At 36.6% G+C, this 19407-nt stretch overlaps 1 protein-coding gene across 7 annotated transcripts in view; it reads left to right on the top strand.

Moving 5' to 3' along the window:
* KDM4C (lysine demethylase 4C) overlaps positions 1-19407 on the top strand; it is a 239596-nt gene that overhangs the window by 106519 nt on the left and 113670 nt on the right. For 6 of the 7 annotated variants that reach the window (XM_041486225.1, XM_041486223.1, XM_041486226.1 and 3 more), the window contains 3 exons: positions 12031-12224; positions 15501-15739; positions 17834-18195. In XM_041486225.1, coding sequence (XP_041342159.1) covers positions 12031-12224; positions 15501-15739; positions 17834-18195 — 795 coding nt within the window. The remainder of the gene's footprint in view (positions 1-12030; positions 12225-15500; positions 15740-17833; positions 18196-19407) is intronic. The other variant, XM_041486227.1, reaches the window with a different exon arrangement.

The following is a 19407-nucleotide window of genomic DNA, read 5'->3' on the forward strand; positions in this document are numbered from 1 at the left end:
TAAGAACACTTTAATAATTTTAAAAAAATAACAGAACTATTATGACTAATAATAATAGTAATGAAAAAGAGAGACAGAGATAAAATAACACCTTCACTGAATTAGTGCATTCATATGCAGTGTACCAAGGGGTTGTAAGAGACGCGTGCTCCGGGAAGGCTGTGGATGTCGATTCCAAGCTCATGAGGGCCGTAAGCCGCGCCCCCCGCATGTGCAAGAGGGTGGCAGGTCCCCCGGCAGGGCGGGTCGAGCGCTCCCCTGCAGTCTATCGGGCAGAGGTGTCAGAGGCTCTTGGAGCTCTCCCTCGGTCCGCTGGCGGCCGCCCCCTTCTCCTGGCAGCGGGATGGCGGTGGGGCCGCGGGCGCAGCCGGTAGCGCCGGTGCGGGGACGTGCGGAGCACGCTCTGCCCGGCCGCGGCGCTCTGCTGGCAGCCGGGCGGGCCGAGCACGTACTCCTGGTAGTCGTCGTCCGCCCTGACCGTGTGCAGGATGCGGCCGAAGCGCTGCCTGCAGAGCGGGCAGGCGGCGCGCACGGCGGCCCACTGCCGGATGCAGGCGAAGCAGAAGGTGTGCAGGCAGGTGTCCACGTGCGCCGCGTTGTCCACGTCGCCCAGGCAGATGGGGCACAGCCCGGCTGCCGCTGCCTCCCGCTGCCCCCCGCTCGAGGCGGCCGGCGCGGCGGAGCCGCTGTCCTGCAGAGCCTCCGCGGCACCGCGCGCCATGGGCTGCCAAGAGACGGGCCGAGTGCCGGGGCTTCGTGGCGCCGGGAAACGGGCAGCAGAGAAGGCCCCAGAGCGTGGGCAGGGACGGGAGACAGGGCCCTCCCGAAGGGTCTCGGTGTGGGGCAGAGGCGGGATACAGGGGCCTCCCGCAGGGTCTCCTTGCAGGAAAAGGAGACTTTACTGGAAAGTGACTGAGCAGCCCCTCAGCTGCCTTCGACACCTGCCTCCCCCTCCGTTCCGCCAGGCAAGCTGCCCCCCTTTCCAGGAGAAATCTCCTTCCACACTGCTCCCACAGCCAGTGGGACTCAGCTGGCCCAGGGTACCTGCAGGAGGCGGTCGGGAAGGAAGAGGTGGCTGGGAGCCCTCAGTGGTGCTGTGGGGCGCTGCCAGTGCAGGGCCTGGCTCCTGCTGAAGGCCACACGCTGGGCCAGGTGTGCGAATACAGGAGCCTGTGGCACCCGGCTGTTGCCTGGTGAGCACAACAAACAGCCCAGAGGGAAAAGACCCCCCTCCACGGCGTGTCAGATGTCTGTTGGTGGCCTTAAACCCCCCAATTTGCCACGTCCTGTGGTGAGTCTTGTGCCGCTGCACCTTCTCCAGAATGAACCGCCCCAGCTCTCTCAGCTTTCCCTCATAGGAGAGACACTCCTGTTCCTTCACCGTGTTTGTGGCCCTTCCCTGGGCTCTCCCCAGTAGCTCCCCATCTCTCGTGGGCTGCAGAGCCCAGAGCGGGCACAGCACTCCAGGTGTGGCCTCACTGGGCAGGGAGAGGGCAGGATCCCTCCGTGTCCTGCTGGCAGCACTCCCAGTGAGCGTGGCAGGGAACTGGGGCACTCACTGCTGGCCCCTGTTCCTCCTGGGCCTTTCTGGTTGAGCTGCTGTTGGTTCATGGCGTTATTCCTCCCCAGGTGCAGTGTTTGGAATCTCCTTTTGTTAAACTGTGAGGTTCCTGTTGGCTCCTTTCTCCAGCCATTTAAATAAAATTGTTAAAACAGTTGTTTTGAAAAACACACCTGAAAAGGCGATCATAAAAATGTTTCGATTAAAAGGTACAATAAAGACAGAAGAACGATGTTTTCCTTCAAGGGAGGCCAGAGGAAAGAAGAACAAGAATGTAGAACCTAATTTTCATTATTGTCAAAGGCAAAATGAAGAAGAATTAATGTTCAGTTATATTCTCTGCAGAGTAAAACAAAGCAGTTGTGCTAGTATGTCATTGCTCCCAAGTCTAGCTATGTGAATGTATATGTATTGAAAAATGCAGTCGTTTGAAGGGTGAAACTCTCTTCACTGAGAAAGTTGTGCATTTTGTGTTAAGAAGTACCACAATATGCCCATCTAAATGTAAAACCTATTTGAGACAAGGTATTTTTAACTTACTGTTTATAAAAGTTGTGTCCTGTGTTGTTCAGAAATTTACATTAAAGCAGCAAATTTGCCTTATCTCATTTAAAATTAAAACACGTCTTCTGCAATTAAGATTTAATGTTAAAGATGATAGACTCTAGGTAGTATGCAGCACAACGGTAGCTTCGTGACAATTAATAATAATCAGGATGATTTAAAAACATTTTCATGAAAGCTTTATGATTGGAAGTCAGGGTCATTGATTAAAAAAAAAAATTGACCAAAAAAAAAATGACAAAAAGGAGGGAAGGGAAAAGCCTGCATTGTCCATATAATTTTTCCTTTGTTTCTTTCTTTGCTTGGGTGAAACAAAATTCTGTTGCTGTAAATGTTCTGTCATTTTTTTTCATTAGAGTTTAAATTGAATGCAATCTCTATTTACATTGAGCTTTTCTTTTTGTCTGTCATATTTGTTGGTTGAAAACTCATATTTTCTAGGAATGAGTTCAGTTTTCCATGACTCCTGGCAGATGTTTCTCTAGGATCTTTAGTGACAATGATGTATTTGTTGATAACCTGGGGCTTGCTAAAAAAGACTTTGTTTCCCATCAGTGAGTCTGTTTTTTTGTTTGAGAGCTTTAGTCAAGAAAAACATACTCCATTTCTTCCAAAAATGTCTCAGGGTAGTTTCACGTATTTTGAATGCACACTTAAGTCAATGAATATTTGTTTGGTTCAGTTACTCTTCTCTCTTTGTGGTAGGTGAAATACATAATGCTCTGGTTTCACTTCCTTGGTTCCTGTTTTTGCAAGTTATGTATTTGAGTGGCTTTAATAGTTGAACCTGGTGTTAAAGATAGTAGCCATTATAGTTTTGTTGGAAGTAGATTTCATTCCTAAATGTTATTGCTGTTTTTATGCTCAACTTGCCACTTCACTACCCTGATAGGAACATTTGAGGAGTTTAGTTCATAGGACTGCAAGATGCCTTATAGCAAGAGCGTGTCAGTGTCTTCACTGGAAAGATGGAGTATACAAACACGTTTTATTTATTGGAGGAAAAAATTGTAGAGAATTCTGCAGTTTCTGTCTTACTCACATTTTGTGCTACTTTCTCTTCCTCTCCTATTGTCTCAAACCTCAACAACCTTTATTACAAAGCCTCTCTTCCCAGTGTCTCAAAACAGCTTCAATGCAGCACTGTTCACAGCTGCATGGTTTCTGTCACTTAACACTGACAGAAATTCTTGCTTTTGAAGTTCTTCCAAAATTGATGCTTTTTCTTTGCATTGTTCTGGGCATGTTTGCCTCTTTTTCGTTTTTTTTGAGGGTTGGAGATATGGGATTTTTTGTTGTTGTTGTTGTTGTTGTTGTTGTTGTTGTTGTTTTGATTTTGTTTTGTTTTCTTTTGGTTTGTTTGGTTTTTTCCCTTGGTTTGTGTTTTGTTTTGTGTTGTGGTTTTTGTTTTTGTGCTGTCTTTTGTGTGTACTTTTTTGGTTGTTGTTGATTGTTTTGTTTTTTGTGTTATTTAAATTTTGTTATTTGGGGTTTTTGAATATTACAATGCTTCTTTACTTGCTTAGTTTATATTTAAATAGGACATAATGTTTGTTAGAACATTGTATAGCTAATTTCATTCCTTTCTGTCTTTTGTTAAGGGGTAAGCTACATAAATAGCTACAAATTATTTAATATTTGTGTTGTTTTATTACCTTTTAAAATACATGGTAAGGCCCCATAATTTCTTTTTCACTAATATTTTTCTGCTGTTCTTTTCTTGCTCTTTAATAGATACTGAATAGTAGGAGAGTCTTGAAAAAATTATTTCAAGAATAGAAAAATATGATTATGTTTTACTCTTTTCAGTTCAGAAATCAGGACTTACATCTGAAGCAGGAAATTGAAAATCGAATATATTCCAGTGTCTGTTCTGACTATGTCTTGCCTTGTGACCATAATAAGTAAGCCTTTCTTTGGTCTTGTTGCTTCTTCTGTGTTATGAGGAAGAAACACAAGTATGTGCAAAGCATTCTGAAATTCCTAGAAGGAAGTTGCATAAAACTACACATTTTTTCATTATTTTTTTGAATGTGTATAGGTTTTCTAAATATTGTTCTACTTTGCTGAACAAAAGTACAAATGAGATGCCTTAAACTTGATGGAAAAGTCATTTTAGCAAAAAAAAAATTCGGTATATTGAGAATCTAGAATAAATCTGTTTGGTCTTAATTTTTTAGCCTTATCATCTGTGAATTTCAGTTATAAATAATGCTTACCAGTTGAAGCAATGAGATTATTGATGTATTAAACCACTGTTTAATTCATCCTGCTGTTTCACTCAGCATTTAGAGAAGCTACAAGATATACATGAGTGATGGATTTTGGGCATCTCAGTCTTGAAAAAAATTAGCCATGCTTTTGCAAGAATTTATCGTATGCTTTAGAGAAATTTAATGAATATGATGGAGTTTTATGTGCTTCACATGAGACTTGGCCAGAACTTTTCCTTCTGATTGGAATTTCTTTGCATTATTCTCCTTCCCCCAGACAGAAGTCATTATGTATTGTGATCTACCATTGATAATAATAATTTAATAGCTTTAGCATCCATGCTAAAATGTGAAATCTGAGAAAAAAAGTAAAATGAAATTTTAGAATATCTCAAAATACTTAGAAAAAAAAAATAGAAAAAATACTTAGAAAAAAATATTTGTTGAACTTTAGAAAGTAAGTTATAACTTTATAAATATAGGGACAAGTTGCTACTCCATTTTCTGTGCTGTGTTTAGGACACAGCAGTGAGGAGTGTCCAACATTTCTGAGGTTTATACAGTAATAGTATTTAATTTTCAACATGATCAGTCCTTCAACTTTACCATCTGTAAATGCAACCATAGTTTTTGATCATGGCAACTAGACTTGGAGCTCTCTAAAAATTTAAGTTGTGTGGAAAAAAGATTCAATATACTCATCTGGTTATATTGCCATGAATTGTCAATTATTGTTAAACCCAAACCTAAATTTAAAAAAGACTTCTGAAAGTCCTGACAGTAATTTGACTTGATCTATCACACTAACTGGTAATGTTAGTTGTGAGATATATACTAATTGTGCCAGAAAATGGCCTTAAGTAATCCAGTGGAGTAACAGTTTATTTTAACTGATAAATTGCTATCCAAAATGAAAGAAAATTTCCTATTCCTCAGCCCATTTACTCATACCAGGTGTATGTCTTCCCCTTTAATCTGCAATATGTCAAGTTCTAATTTGAGGTTTACCCCAGGTGGTATGTTTAGAATGGAAGTTTGGAATTGATATCCTACTGATTTTCTTTTGATTCTTAAAAATAGAGAAGGAATGTTTCCTAACTAGGTATCCTGTTATATTTTCTTCTTACCATACAATGTGTTACCGGTCTCCCTTTGCTGTAATTAGTGAGCTAAGAATAATGCAGTTCATCAGAATTTCTATACTTGGGTAATTTGTGAATTCCTTTTTTATGTTTGATAATAGTAAACTTTCTGTTAGTAAATCCATGATAATGGCTGTAATATTTGTATGAAAAAGCTAACTGATGTAGCATGTATGACGTAGTATATATATTAGGTACTGCACAGCAAGAAGGTATTTTTAAAAATTATATATATACATTTAAATATATATGCACACATGTTATTGCACAGACTGTTTTCTTGCTTTAGGAGCTGTTACAGAATTGGTTAATTTTGGTCTGTTGCAGATGGAGATGAATTTAATGAAAATAGATTCTAATTTTGCATGTTCAGATTACTTCCATTTTAAAATGCAGGAATTGGTAGGCTGATAAAGATATGGGGTAGAAGCTGTTGCTTTATGCATCTGAGAAAGTGAAGTCCAAAGGTACTAAGGAAAGAAGAGAGCTAAGAGAAGGATGGAGCAAGAGCAGTTGGCACACAGCAGAGAGATAAAGGCTCCAGGGAGGGAGTTTCTGTTGTATAGACATCAGGGATGGATGGAGAAGTGAATGTGAGCAAAACAGGAGAAGGTTTCAAGCTAGAAATATAGATAGAGATCAGAATAAAGAAAAAAAGGTTAATAGTGACTTTAATAGTGACTCAATCTTTCAAGGGGTAAGAGTAGTGCTGTTTAAGATACCACTGAAGGATAAAGAGAAAGAAGGGCTGTGAGGCTGAGTATTTAAGAAAAGATGTATTCCTTTAGTTGCGTCTTGTCACACTGTTTCTGTTATCTAGCTTTCAAACGAATGGGAGAAAAATGACCACATTTTTGTAATGTTAACTGTTGCTGATGTAATCAATTCTGCATACTACAAACTTGAGTCTTTTTTGTAAGAATGTCTAGGTGGCATTAAGTGTAAACATAAAATAAATTTGAAATAGGAATTAAGAAAAAAAGCCAGATATCTTGGAAGGCATTATTTAGTATTGAACTCTTCGAAAAATATTGCAGACCATTTGCTTATGCATATATGAATACAAATAATGAATTTAAGAGTAATTTTTTGTTATTATATGAAAAGGACCTTAAAGGTGTTTTGCGTTTGTATTTTTGTTGTGTATGACATGATGTGTCAGAGAAAAGAGTTTACTGTCTGTGATTTACCAAAAAAAGAAAAGCTTGCTTTCTCAGTGCTTGTACAGATGGCGAACTGCTACCAAAGGTTTCTACAACACAACTTACAAGTTGCCAGAAGGTTCATGTGAAAATACATCACAGCCTGATTCCATAGCAAAGGACAGTTACTGTTATTGGGATTTATTAAATCCTGTCCTTGTAGCAAGCAGTGTCTATCAAGCACTTCTGCAGGCAGTCCACAGTAAGCAGTTCCAGTCACAGCACCTATAAAATATTTTTTATCAAAATGCATTTTTTACATTGTTTGGAAATTCATTGGAAATATTGCAAGACTGGGATATAGTGCATTGTGGATGCGTGTTGTGGAAACAGGATATAAGATGAAACACACAGGACAAAAGGAGCAGGACGTGTTAGCAGATGACCAGTGCAGAGTTAAGCAAACAGTAAGGTCAAGGTAAGGCAGGGATATCCATATATAGTGAACTGTGATGTTATTGGTTAAGCAAGAAGAACAGTGTGTTACCATACAAGGCAGTGTTTAAGGTCGTTGGATGATTGTAGTGTTGAGAGGTCTTGTATAAAGACCATGTTGGGCCTAATAAATCAGCTTCTGATCATCAATCAGTAATCCCTACCTCTTGAATCCTAACAAACGGTGTTGTCCCTGTTTGGACAATGCTTCATTGAAAGTATTGCAAGAGTGGGCTATAGTGCATGAAATAATTTATTGCTTATAGTTGAAGCTGGTAAGAAGAATCTAAATTATTTAAAATGTTTGTCTCCGATAAATACATCATTGCTGCTGTTCTCTGAAGAAAGCTTTAGTCATTATAAGCAGTTATGAAGGAGTATCACTGAAAAACAACTTGATTTAATAATTTTAGGGCATACTTATATAATGTAAAGCAGGTTGCCAGCCTAATGCTTGCCTTATCCTGCTAGTTTATTGCTTTTCTAACTGTTTTGTAAAAATCCATTCTCTCTTTATAAAGAAGAGAATTTTCCATGGTTTCCTGTGACTGTTAGCCTCCACTTGATGTCCCATAGGTGTGTAGTTTACCTACATTGTGCAGTTGCAATGTGAATTAGATAATGCTTTCTCTCTGAAATGATTATGTAAGTGAAGGGAAAAAAATAGCCTAATGAAGTATTACTGTTCTTCTTCAAATTAAAACTTCAGAAGACTTTTAACTAAAATGGATTTCAGATGTAGTGAAAATCACATTTTAATTAACAATATCCAATACCTAGTGCAAAATGTTCAAAATCCTTCAGATATTTTAAGCTCAGTGTGTTAAATATTTTAACACACTAAGTAGTATAACAACTGATGTTTTGGTGGAGAAGACACTTTTGTGAACACAGACATCAGTTCATATCTTACAAGATGCATCAAGTTATACTTCACAGAACTAAAAAATAAAAACGCAAATCACGAACACTTGACTCTGGATGTAGATTTCCGTGCTTAAAACTATGCTTCTAAGAAATACTACTTCTCTGCTACTAGTGAAATAAACCATCTATTAGCTTTCTGTTGTAGCAAAATGCAATATTCTCTACAGGTATTTTTATGCTAGTTTTTAAAATCCTGTAATTCATTTGATGAAAAAGCTTTTAATCGTTAAATGTTAATACTAATGATGAAAAGCTGGAAAGACCTGTAAGTCATGCACTTCCTATTGATATAAGAAATGTTTTATAAAAACTCTTCTTAGGCATGTCATGTATTTTAGAATGTGCTTATGTGTGTGTTTAAATTAATATGTATAAGTCTAGAAGCTTGCTGTATATTCTTTTATAATTTCCTGAATCAGAGTACAAAATGGAAAAAAAAAATTTTTTTAAATGATAAAATAATTATTCTCTTTTCCATTCACAAACAGCATGTGTTTGAAAACATCCTTTTGGCTGTGTGTGCCTCTCATAGGTGATTTTCTCATATCAAATATATCTCACTTATATTTCTGCCAATTAGTTAAAGTTGCCTAAACTTTTTTCTTACAGTTCATTCTGCAGAGGTTTGCCCTTACTAATAAATTTTAGTTCAATTGCTTACTTTCAAGCTGTATATATATGGCAGGATAAATAATAATCATAGTAGTGGTATCATTGATGATGTCAATAGTAAGAATTTAATAGTAAGAATTGTGAAGTAGTTTCATTCTCTTGTGTGCTGATTGTCATACTAGTCTTTGTTTGAAGAATAAGTATCAAACTAATTCTATTGTATATAGAAGATAATTGTTTCCAGTACAAAGGTTGTGACATTTATCTATGGCAACATCAGCTGCATTTTACATGGTAGTCCAATGACTTAGATTTTGCATTTACTTTAAAAAATGTTACAATTTTAAAAAACAAACAAAAAACCATGGTATATTTTAGTAGACAGGGAAATGTCTGTTTTATGTTTTTTCCCAGGAGCCTTCTTCAACAGAATCACATTTAGTTTTGTTTTAGAGAGAATCTTTTAGTCACTTTTTCAAGTTAGGAGCAGGAAGTTACATAACTGCCAGCTACAAGCCAGTCAAATGAGAAATGAATTAAAACCAGTAAAAACCATCACCACCACCACCACCACCAAGAATGGAAGATCCTCTAGATCATTTATCAAAATAACAGTTTTTGTGTTTGTGGTGTTTGCTTTTTTTTCTTTAATAATTTGAGAAAATATGAGTAGAAGTTATTTTCAGAATATATCTGCGGATGTCATCTGATATGATAATTCCAAGTATTTCCACCCTTCAGTGCCTAGAAGTGGTACTGTTGAGCATGATGTTACTCTGTTACTTTTTACTCAAAAGTATACTTTTAAAGTTTGAAAACTTAAAAAAACCCAAAAAACTATTGTATTTCTAACACCTGCCTGGTTTTGTTAATTCTTCTGCAGTAGTTCTATTAAAATGAAATGGAAACTGATCAAAGATTAGTGAAAGACAGAAATTGTGTCCCATCTAGATGTGATTTGAATCTTTTAATGCCTTATTAGCATTGCACCATAGAATGCATTTTATTTCTAGGTGTATTTTCTTTCTTAATGCTTCAATGCTTACTTAAGTAATTATTTTCTGTCCAGGCACTGGAAATCTTGGTGTTTAACAGGAAAATTTTGGCTTTAACCATAATTTCTTATCGATTTGTCGCAACAGGGCTCAAATGTGAAAAGATTTTTGTGTGTTAAAGGGAGAGAAAATCCACTCTTTCTTGTCTTTATTTTACAAATTTCAGTTTTTAAAAGTTAAAAATATTACTGTGGATTTCTATGCACTTTTCCAGTACGCAGAAGTGTCTTCATTTTTTTTTTTTTAACAGCTCATTGTGTCCAATCAAGGACTCTCTGAATGGAACATACTATTTCAAATATGTTTGAGATTTTTTGCAGATTGCCTGTATAAGTATGTATATGCATGTTGTTGGAAAAGGGAGCATTCAGATGGTATTTTGGATAAAAACTGTAATTAAAGGCAGCTGCATAAAATTATAATTTCTGTCTTGAATTTTTTTTTCCTTCTTTCCATTTCATCCTCCATTAGATGGCAGTGTTGTGAATATGCAGCATATCAATGTTGACATATTGAAAGGAAAGCAAGCATTTTTAACACATTTCAGATGCTTTTTCATTATATATTTTATGAATTTCAAGAGGAAAAAGGGTGAACTAGAAATCATAGATGGTAATAGTAGATAAAGGAATCTGCATTTCGTTTGCAGAAACCTAGGTAGTAGGAAAGTAGCATTCAGTCATTTGTGTGTTTCTGCTTCTTTAAAAAAATGTAATAAAACTAGCTATAGTAAACTGTAAAGCCAGGCCATTAATTTACCAGATTTTGCTGTACGCCTCTTCTTACCTGAAAAAAGTACTCAGTTTTGTGCTTTAGCAGAGTTATTTAGCTACAGCAAAGTTCTTGCAAAGTTTTTTTGTGTAAGACTTTGTTTTAGCCAATCAGTTTGCTTTCAATTTGAAAAAAAATTGCTAAGATTTTTGTGGCAAGGTTTTGGTAGTGTAGAGTTGCTTTAGCAGTGGCTAATAGCCACCATCTGTTGATCAGGAGCAGTCCACACACTGGACAGAGCCAAATTAACTGACTCCAAAATGAACTTGCTGCTGCCCAGAGCTGAGCATGTCAGCAACTGTGGTGGCATTCATGTGACAGTAAATTTAGAAAGAATAAAAATCACTCTGCAGCAGCTGTGAGAGAAAGGAGTGAGAAAAATGTGAAAGAAACATCCCTGCAGATAGCAATCAGGAGTGAAGTAAATCCTGAAAAATGGGTGTGAAGGAAGCTGGTTTTAGTTTTGTTCTTGTTTCTCATTGTCATAATATCTTGTTAATTGACATTATTATAATTTCCTCAAGAGAAGTCAAAGATGGTAGTTGGTCAGTGATCTGCCTGTCCTTACCTAGACCTGTGACATTTTCCATCTTATTTTCTCCTCCTGTCCTGCTGTGGAGGGGAAATGGAAGAGCAAGTTGGTGGACACTTGGCAGTCTGCCAGGATTAACCCACTATAGTAGTTCATGTGCTGTAGATATATTGATTTACTTAAAGTAGTTGCCTCCTGTCAAGTATTTTTGGGTACTGGGTGCAGTGACTTTATTCTGAAAATTGACTCAGCAGCTACAGTATTTCAAGTGGAGGCTCCTCTGCATTTTCATGACCATTAAGATGCTATTCAAATAGAACAAAAATACGCAGATGCATAAGAAAAGCTGCAAAAATTATTTGGGGTCTAAAGTCAATGATTAGATTAAAGTTGATGAAGAAAGTATTACAGACGATTCTAGAGTGCACTGTACAGTGGATTGGATTACATGGATATAGCACACCCTTCCAGACCTCAGACGTATTACTCCTCTCTCTTGCTTCCTTTCTACTCTTTGTAGAAAAAAAATGGGCAAAACTGTAACTTGATGTGGTACTTGAATGTTTTATGTTTTGAAGAGTCAAGTGCTGGGAGTGTAAATGCCTGTAAAGACCTTTGGGTCAACAGGATACTACATGAGTTATTTTAAAAAGTTACATTCTGATGTCACTCAAGATATGTGCGATTTCTGGATTCAAGGTAGCAAGGTTTGCTTAAAATTATCAAAAACAGCTAATTGAGCAGAAAGTTTCTTTTTGTTCTTAACCCATAGGAGTTAATGAAACAATGGAATGTCCTTAAGTATTTTTAGGAATCCTAGTGTGACGCATTTGTTCAGATAGTGTTTTCTTTTGAATAATCCTTTCCTCTTGAAAATTAAGGAAAAGTGAAAAGGGAAAATACTCATTAAAGTAGAATTGGTTTGTACATGTGGGATTTTTGTTCTGGGCTTTTTAACTGCAAACTGTGGCATATTCCAGTAGTTGTCACTTAGAAATACCTCTCTTGTCTTGCAGTGCACTTGTAGGAGAGACATGGTGTCAATATCCATGGATGTCTTTGTGAGGAAGTTTCAGCCAGAGAGATACCAGCTGTGGAAACAGGGCAAGGATTTATATACCATTGATCATACAAAACCAACTCCTGAGTCAACACCTGAAGTGAAGATCTGGCTCCAGAGAAGAAGGAAAATACAGAATTTTCCCAAGAGGTATTTATGCTTCTTTGCCATTGATTTAATTGTCTTTATGTGACGCCAGTGTCCTTTCTGTTTCATTTTGGCCACTTTCTCTGATGTTGTCTTAGTTTTGGCCACAACGGATTTTATTTTCTCATAGCAGCAGTGAGGGGGTGGGGCTTGGAGCTGTGTGGCTGTGCCTGCATTGTTAGCTACCGCACACATCACTGCTGAGGAGCAGAAGTAAGGGATTCTCACTTCTGAGAAGGAAGGGGGTGTGGTGTGCACCCATGGCCTGGAGGCTATGATGTCCTTTTGTCTCGGAAGGCCTCATGGCTCTGGATTGATTGGATTCAAATGAGCATTTTGTGTGTAGTCACCCGCTTATATAAACTGTTGTTATTAGTATTTTTGCTGTTACTGTTAATTTTCTTACCTCATTGCTTTTTCCAGTAAATTGTTATCTCAACCCATAATCTCTGTCTTTTCTTTCTCTCTCTCTCTCTCTCTCTCTCTCTCTCTCTCTCTCTCTCATCTCTCTCTTTCTCACTCTCTTAACTGGAGGGGCTGGAGGGAGAGGAATGGCTGCATGGATTTTAACTTTCAGCTGGGCTTAAACTATGTCACATGTTTTCTTTTAATTCATTTCATTCAGACAAAAATGGTTTTTCTATTTTCTGTATTAAGATCAACCTGTTTTCTGTATTAAGATGGACACACCAGTCTTATTTCAGAGTGACTGTGAAAATTTAACTTTTTTGTGTGTACCTAAAAAAGTTAGTGATTATGGAGAACATCAAAATGCATTCAAGTGTGTCATTTGAAATCTCTCTTTAGTAAGGGTTATTCCAGTGTAATTTTGAAGGTGTGGATGATTACCATTGTTTCTAGAGAGCACAGCAACCAAAAAACAAGGGAGAAGACTCCTAAGAGCTGAAAAGGAGATTAAACAGGAAAAACATCATAAAGCTGTGATAGAATCCCACCAGCTGTTTCAAGTCTCTAGTAATAGTCTTAGCCCTCACTGCCATTTTACTCTAAGGAGGTATCACTGCCTATTTGTCACACTCTTGCAGTGCTGCAGCCAAAATCTGTCTTTGTCTACCACAGGTCAGTGGCAGATCATAATAAGGGCTAAATCTCTATTGGTGGTGCTGACACCACCAGAAATTTAGGAGAATAAAAGAAATTTAGAAGAATAAGGAAATTTAGGAGAATGAAGTCTCTCAGCTTGTCACTGAAGCTATAAAAGCTTTGACCTTTTAAAGCAGTTTTATATCTATTTTATTGAGATGCATTATGTTTTTTGTTTGCATGGCACAATTTTTGTACGATTGTGCTTTCCTGTCTTACTTAACAGGATCTTTATGGATTTTCTTCTTCATTATCTAACAAAGATCTACTTAATTTCTAGCCAAAGGTGGGCAGTTTTATTGGTATCTTGATATTTTAGTGCAGCTTTTTGAGTTGGTGATAATACTGATTTTTTAAAGATCTTTCTTCTCCGAAGAATTTTACAGTGTAATGGCTTTTTAAACTTGGTCCTAAACCAAACTTCCTCATTTTCTTTGTAAGTTAATGTATGTCTTGAGGAAAAGATGGGAAAATCAACCTATAAGGTAAAGGACCAACTGGCACTGCAGTGGAACATTGTCACTGAAAATATAATACGACGTTTGTTTGGGTAAGGGTAGTTTGTGAGGTAGAATCACTTCTTGAAGACAGCTAGTAAAGCAGCTGAACAGCCAGTTTGTTAGTACGTGTATAATACTAACCTGGACTCGGAGAGAGAGTAATTCTGTTGTTTAACTAGGTGAATGCCATTTTTTTTCCGTAGTAGGTTTCCTGGCATCTATTTTACATCATAAATGCAAATTCCCGTTTGGACCAGCAGTGATTAATTTGGTAGAACCCTTATGGATAGGTGGTTCTGAGTAAAAACAAAGACTTTCTAGTAATTACATTGAAAGTTTTATCATAGGAACACATGGGTTGATTTATGCACCTTGCTCAGCTAATAAATACAATTCCAGTGCTGTTTAAATCTTGAGTCAGCTTTTTTCAGGCATGGTAACAGCATGCATTGCAGAGGAGGATAATGTTTATTCAGCTTTGTTTCTAGTGTAATGTATCAGTTAAAATTATCATTTTGATTATGAGAACAATACAAGTTTCAGCAAAGTGAAAATAAAAATACCTTCTATGGGAATCTTAATGAATATAGTGACAGGGAGAGCTTATCTCTGATGGCTGAAATCCCTTGCTGCTCTATAACATCTTATGACTGCGTGTAAATAGTAATAATAATTTCTGTTATTTACAATGTGAACTGATGGTTCTCTCATACTTTGGCAAGTTTTCTGGAAATCCATATTTTAGAAACTGTGTGTTGAAAGATACACATTTGTAGACACAGAATAAAATGTAAGGGGCAGCAAAATGTTTTTCTGGAGATGTGTGGAGTCTAAGATGTAAGACCTTTGTAAAACTCAAAACTTTGTAAAATTCATCTGTGATAGTAGTGCTTTTGTCTCTAATGTATTATGAGCTTTGAAATCTGCTGTATGATGACATTAAATACTCTCGTGTCACATAGTTGAATTTGAAACTGGACTAATTTCCTATTACATTTATTCTGAGCATATAAGTTATGAACCTATTTCTAATGGGTTTGCCATTTCTCCTGCCTTAAGCTTTCCCTTATACATCTGAGGGTGCAAAAACTTACACTTAATCTTTAATTTCAACTTTATTTTTTTAACACAGAATAATTATATATATTGCTTGATATTGTAGCCTTCCGGAATATTTGGTGATCATAATTTTTATTTTTTCAGATGCTTGTTGGTTCTGTTAAAACTCATTTAAAAACTTCCAAGCAGATCAGCTTTTACAAGGGTATTCCGACCAGTCTTTTATTAGCACTAGGGTTTGGAAATATCACTTGATATTACTGCTACTGAGAGAGTTTTGTCTTCGTTATTCTTGTAAGGATAGTTCTTTTTTGGGCTCAAAAGAACGATTTATTAAAAAGCTAGTTTGTGTGCTATTTAAGTAATAGTTATTTAAAGATTGTTTTAGTTTTAGAGTTTAGCAACTTTGCCATGGAATGATATAAAAGATTAAAAGGTTAAATCCAATCAATTGTTAATCTATCACTTAATAAATTGTAGCACTATCTCAACACAAAAAGGTGAAAAATTGTCAGTTTTTTACCACTTTAAGCAGATGAAAGGGACATATATTGGTAGATGTTTTATCTTATCCAAGACAGACTTTCTACTCTGACAGCAATATCTCCTATAACAGCTTCCAGCACACCAGATCTCGATCTAAAAAGCTTAAAACTCCAGAGGACAAGAGAGTATCTGCTATGGTAGCTGATGCAAAAATCATAGTGACTGAAGCAGCTACTGATGGCTTCAAGGTCAGTGAAGAACCAGAAAAAACAGTGAGAGTGGTAAACACAGGATTGCCTTCTGGGGAAGAAGAAAACAGTAGTAGAATGCATGTGGATCAGCATTTATTGGATCATGTCAAGGTTGCAGGTGAGATAAGCACTGCTTATTTTTCACATGTAAGTTGTAGGCTGTTTATACTCTAATGCAACAAATCAGTAGATGTTAAACTAACGTATTATCCTAGAGTAGCATACTAAAATGTTTACACAGAGAGTTGTTTGTGCAAAGAAGATTGATATTTGGTAAGAAAGAGAAAATACCAAAGTTGATATTCTTAATTGAGAGTGATACCACCAGAACTCTTTTAATTAAGTGTTTTTTAAAGGAGCAAAAAGAGTGAGATTTTGTAAATTATATTTCTTCAGTGGACTTATATATGTTAAAGCAAAATGTTTTTCATATGGAAATGATAGAGAATGTCTTAACACTAGTCAAACAGGACAGAACATACATCTCTGAGAGTATGCTACATGTATTTACATGATAAACCTACAAATTAAAGGTGTTCTGTACCTGTGCACAAAGATGCTGTATTTTGAGCCTCCAGATTCCTTTAATTACTTCTGGAGCTGTCTGACAGCTATAAAGGTCTTGTCAAGGCAAAGATTATTTTTTTCCCCTCCACAACCATTTTTATTCTAATATACTTGGTGTATTCTGAACTTAGTTTATTCTATTTCACATTCCATTGTAATTCTGATATAGTTCCTCATTCCTGTTTATAAGGCAAACTGGACTTTACACTTCAATTTTAGAAGATCCTATTTTGTTTTGTATTACTACTGAAAATTCACTTTCAAATTTCAATTCACTCTCAAGTGTTTTAATTATTGTGAATATTAATAGTTATGTTAGTGCTTACTTGGAGGTGATAATCACCATGATTGATTCACATAAAGATACCAAGATTTTGCAATATGGAAGTTTAGAAATTCCTCTACACAAATTATCTGGTGCTCTATCAAAGCATTTCCAGGTCCGTTCTAGTATTTTTTTAGGTATTTTTTTAAAGGTGGTGTTGCTTTACATCTTGCCACAACTTTTGATAGAGGTTTGGAATGTTCATGACCACAGAGAAAATAGTATTTAGTTAGCACCCATTCTGTGTTTATGGGCAAGGGAAGGAAAAGTAGAGAAGAGTGGAGAGCTGCCCTCTCTCCTTTGCACTCTTAAAGTGTGGTGCCTGGACCTTTGTAGGAAAATGGACGTTTTTGGTTGTGATAGAAGCAGTACTTATGTTGAAGAAGGTAGTTTGCTCTGCATTGTCTTAATTAGTATATCCATTGTTCTCTGTTGAAGCAGTAATGTTTGTGCCCACAGATTAGTTTTACTATTGTCTTTGTGTTGCTAAGTTTTATATTCATTTGACTTGAAAAGGAAATTTTGCAGAAAAAGCAAGTTCAAATAACCTTTGTGAAGAAAGAATAGCAACAGATTTAACAGAAACCATTTTAGTTAATATTGTGGATGTGCTGCTGAATCAGAATTCAGTGCAGTGTATGCCAGAGTTCTTCTGGAATGACCTCTCTAGCCCATTGTTCTGTCTTTCCAATGCAAGCATCAGCAGAGGAAGAATTTTTATAAAGTAAAATCCACTCAATTTCACTCTTCAATATTACTCGAATATATGATTATGCTAATTTTTTTAAAAATAGAATTATGCTAATTGCTTTCCATTTTTAGACTGATGCTGTTTGAAAAATATTCTTGGTATCTATTTGAAATATGTCTTTGTAATTATATACTATTAATCTTTGGTTATTTTCATTTTTAAACAGGCATAGTAGGTATAAAATGCAGGGTAGAAGGTTCAATGTACCAGCCTTTTATATTTTTTTTCATTGACTCAAAGTGCATATAGGCAACCTGAGTAAAGACTAAGGAAGCTACATGAATATTGATTATTTTGAATTAAATGAAAACCTGCTACAATTCAAATGCAAAATACTGATTAAATGATCAAAACTATATTTCATACTCTAAACTCAAACCATTTACATTTCATTTATTCTTTGATAAAACCTATACTCCGCTTTTGTGTATGCCCTTCCACCAAATGGTTTTCTGTATGATTTCTAAATGAGGAACCGTGCTTTGAATTTGAATAATTTAGATTGCTGTGAAATTCAATATGGTAATGTAAAGTGGCATTTATTAACAAATCATATTCTTAATTTATAGGAAGCATCTCTTCTGACTCAATTTTGAGCCCTGTTCCTGTACTAGAGAAAACAAAAATGGAAGATGAGGACAGGATAGATTCCAGTCATTCTTCCTTTACACTTGAAGATTCTGTGGCTAGCAAGACTGCTTCTGATAGATGTAGAAAAGAAGACAGTTTGACATCCCAGAATCAATATACTTCATCCATACCGTACCATAAAGCAGAGGGACAAACTTCTGAAGCAGAAAATCCAGATAGAGAGGAAAGTTTCTCGACAGAGGATGGTATCAGCAACCTAGAAAGTTCTGCAAGTAGTTTGGAACATGGAGAAGTACCCATTGTAAGAAAGAGTGAAGAAGACAGAATGGAAATTTCTTGTGTATGTGAAACAAATTACATCATAATAGTAATATATTCTTGATTTAATGAAATATGAATGAGCGTTTTTCTGATGAGACCTGATATCCATATTAAAGCATTTAAGAATATGCTTGATTTTAATCAGATGATAATTTGAATGTGTTTTGAAGTGTTTAGGCAAGAGTGGCAATTTTGATCCGAAGCAGACTGTTTTTGGAGTTTGCTTATTGACATATTTTTCCCTGTTGTTTTAGATATCTAGTAATTTCACTTTATATTTGTGAATCGAAAGTGTCAGCAACTATTCTCAAAGCTATTCCCATATTCACTGCCTGCCAATAAGAGCAGGGCTGTGAGCTTCACTTGCTTAGTATTCTTGGATTTTGGAAATGAGCTAAAATATGTGAAGGAAACACTTGCAGGAAAAAATCCCACTATTAAAAGGAATATATTTTCAATTTTTAAACAGTAGGTTTTAATCATGTTTTCTCTTTGGGCCACGTATAAACATATGGCCTTTTTTCCCCTCTTGCTCTTCGGCTATGATGCATGGTCAGCTTTGACTTCGGGGTGCAAAATGAAAAATTAAGCTGTGGTGGTTGTCAGTAGCTTTTTGAGTGGTGAGCTCGATCTCAAATTGGCAGAGAGAAAGCAGGAAATCCACTGCCAAGTTGTGAGATTTCATGGGGAATATATTTTAGAAGCCAAACTAAAAATTGTGCTGACTCTTGCACATATGTGAACTGTAACGATTTTTTTTTCAATGTTGTAAGTTTTGATAATCTTGAATCCAGCCTTTCCATCGTAATAAGGAGCAGTACAAACATCTCAATGTTTAAATGTATTGGAGATTGTATCTCTTCCTGTGCCTTTCAACCACATTATATTTATATATTAGGTTTCAGATTTTCTGTAGTATTACTACATATTCTTTCTTTCCCTTTTAAGTGAAGAACTGTACTATAGAAATGCAGTTAAAAAAGCCTGACAATTCCCTTTTTACTTAATTACTAACTGTTCTAGACCATAAACCTGTCCTGTGCTTTGACCACATCTTCTGCCCTTTGCTTATCATGGTAAATATAATGTTGTTCTATAACTTACTTCAAGGGGCTTGTGTATAATCTGCTAGGTTGGGTGTTGAGGCACAGAATGCTGTGGTCCGTAAGAATTGTGTGAAACTCAGTCCTTCCCACACCTCTGCCAGTGCCCCTGCTCTTCTTCTGGTCCT

This window comes from Pyrgilauda ruficollis, unplaced genomic scaffold, assembly GCF_017590135.1.
Source record: "Pyrgilauda ruficollis isolate IOZ18807 unplaced genomic scaffold, ASM1759013v1 scaffold74, whole genome shotgun sequence".
In the NCBI taxonomy this organism is placed as follows: Eukaryota; Metazoa; Chordata; class Aves; order Passeriformes; family Passeridae; genus Pyrgilauda; species Pyrgilauda ruficollis.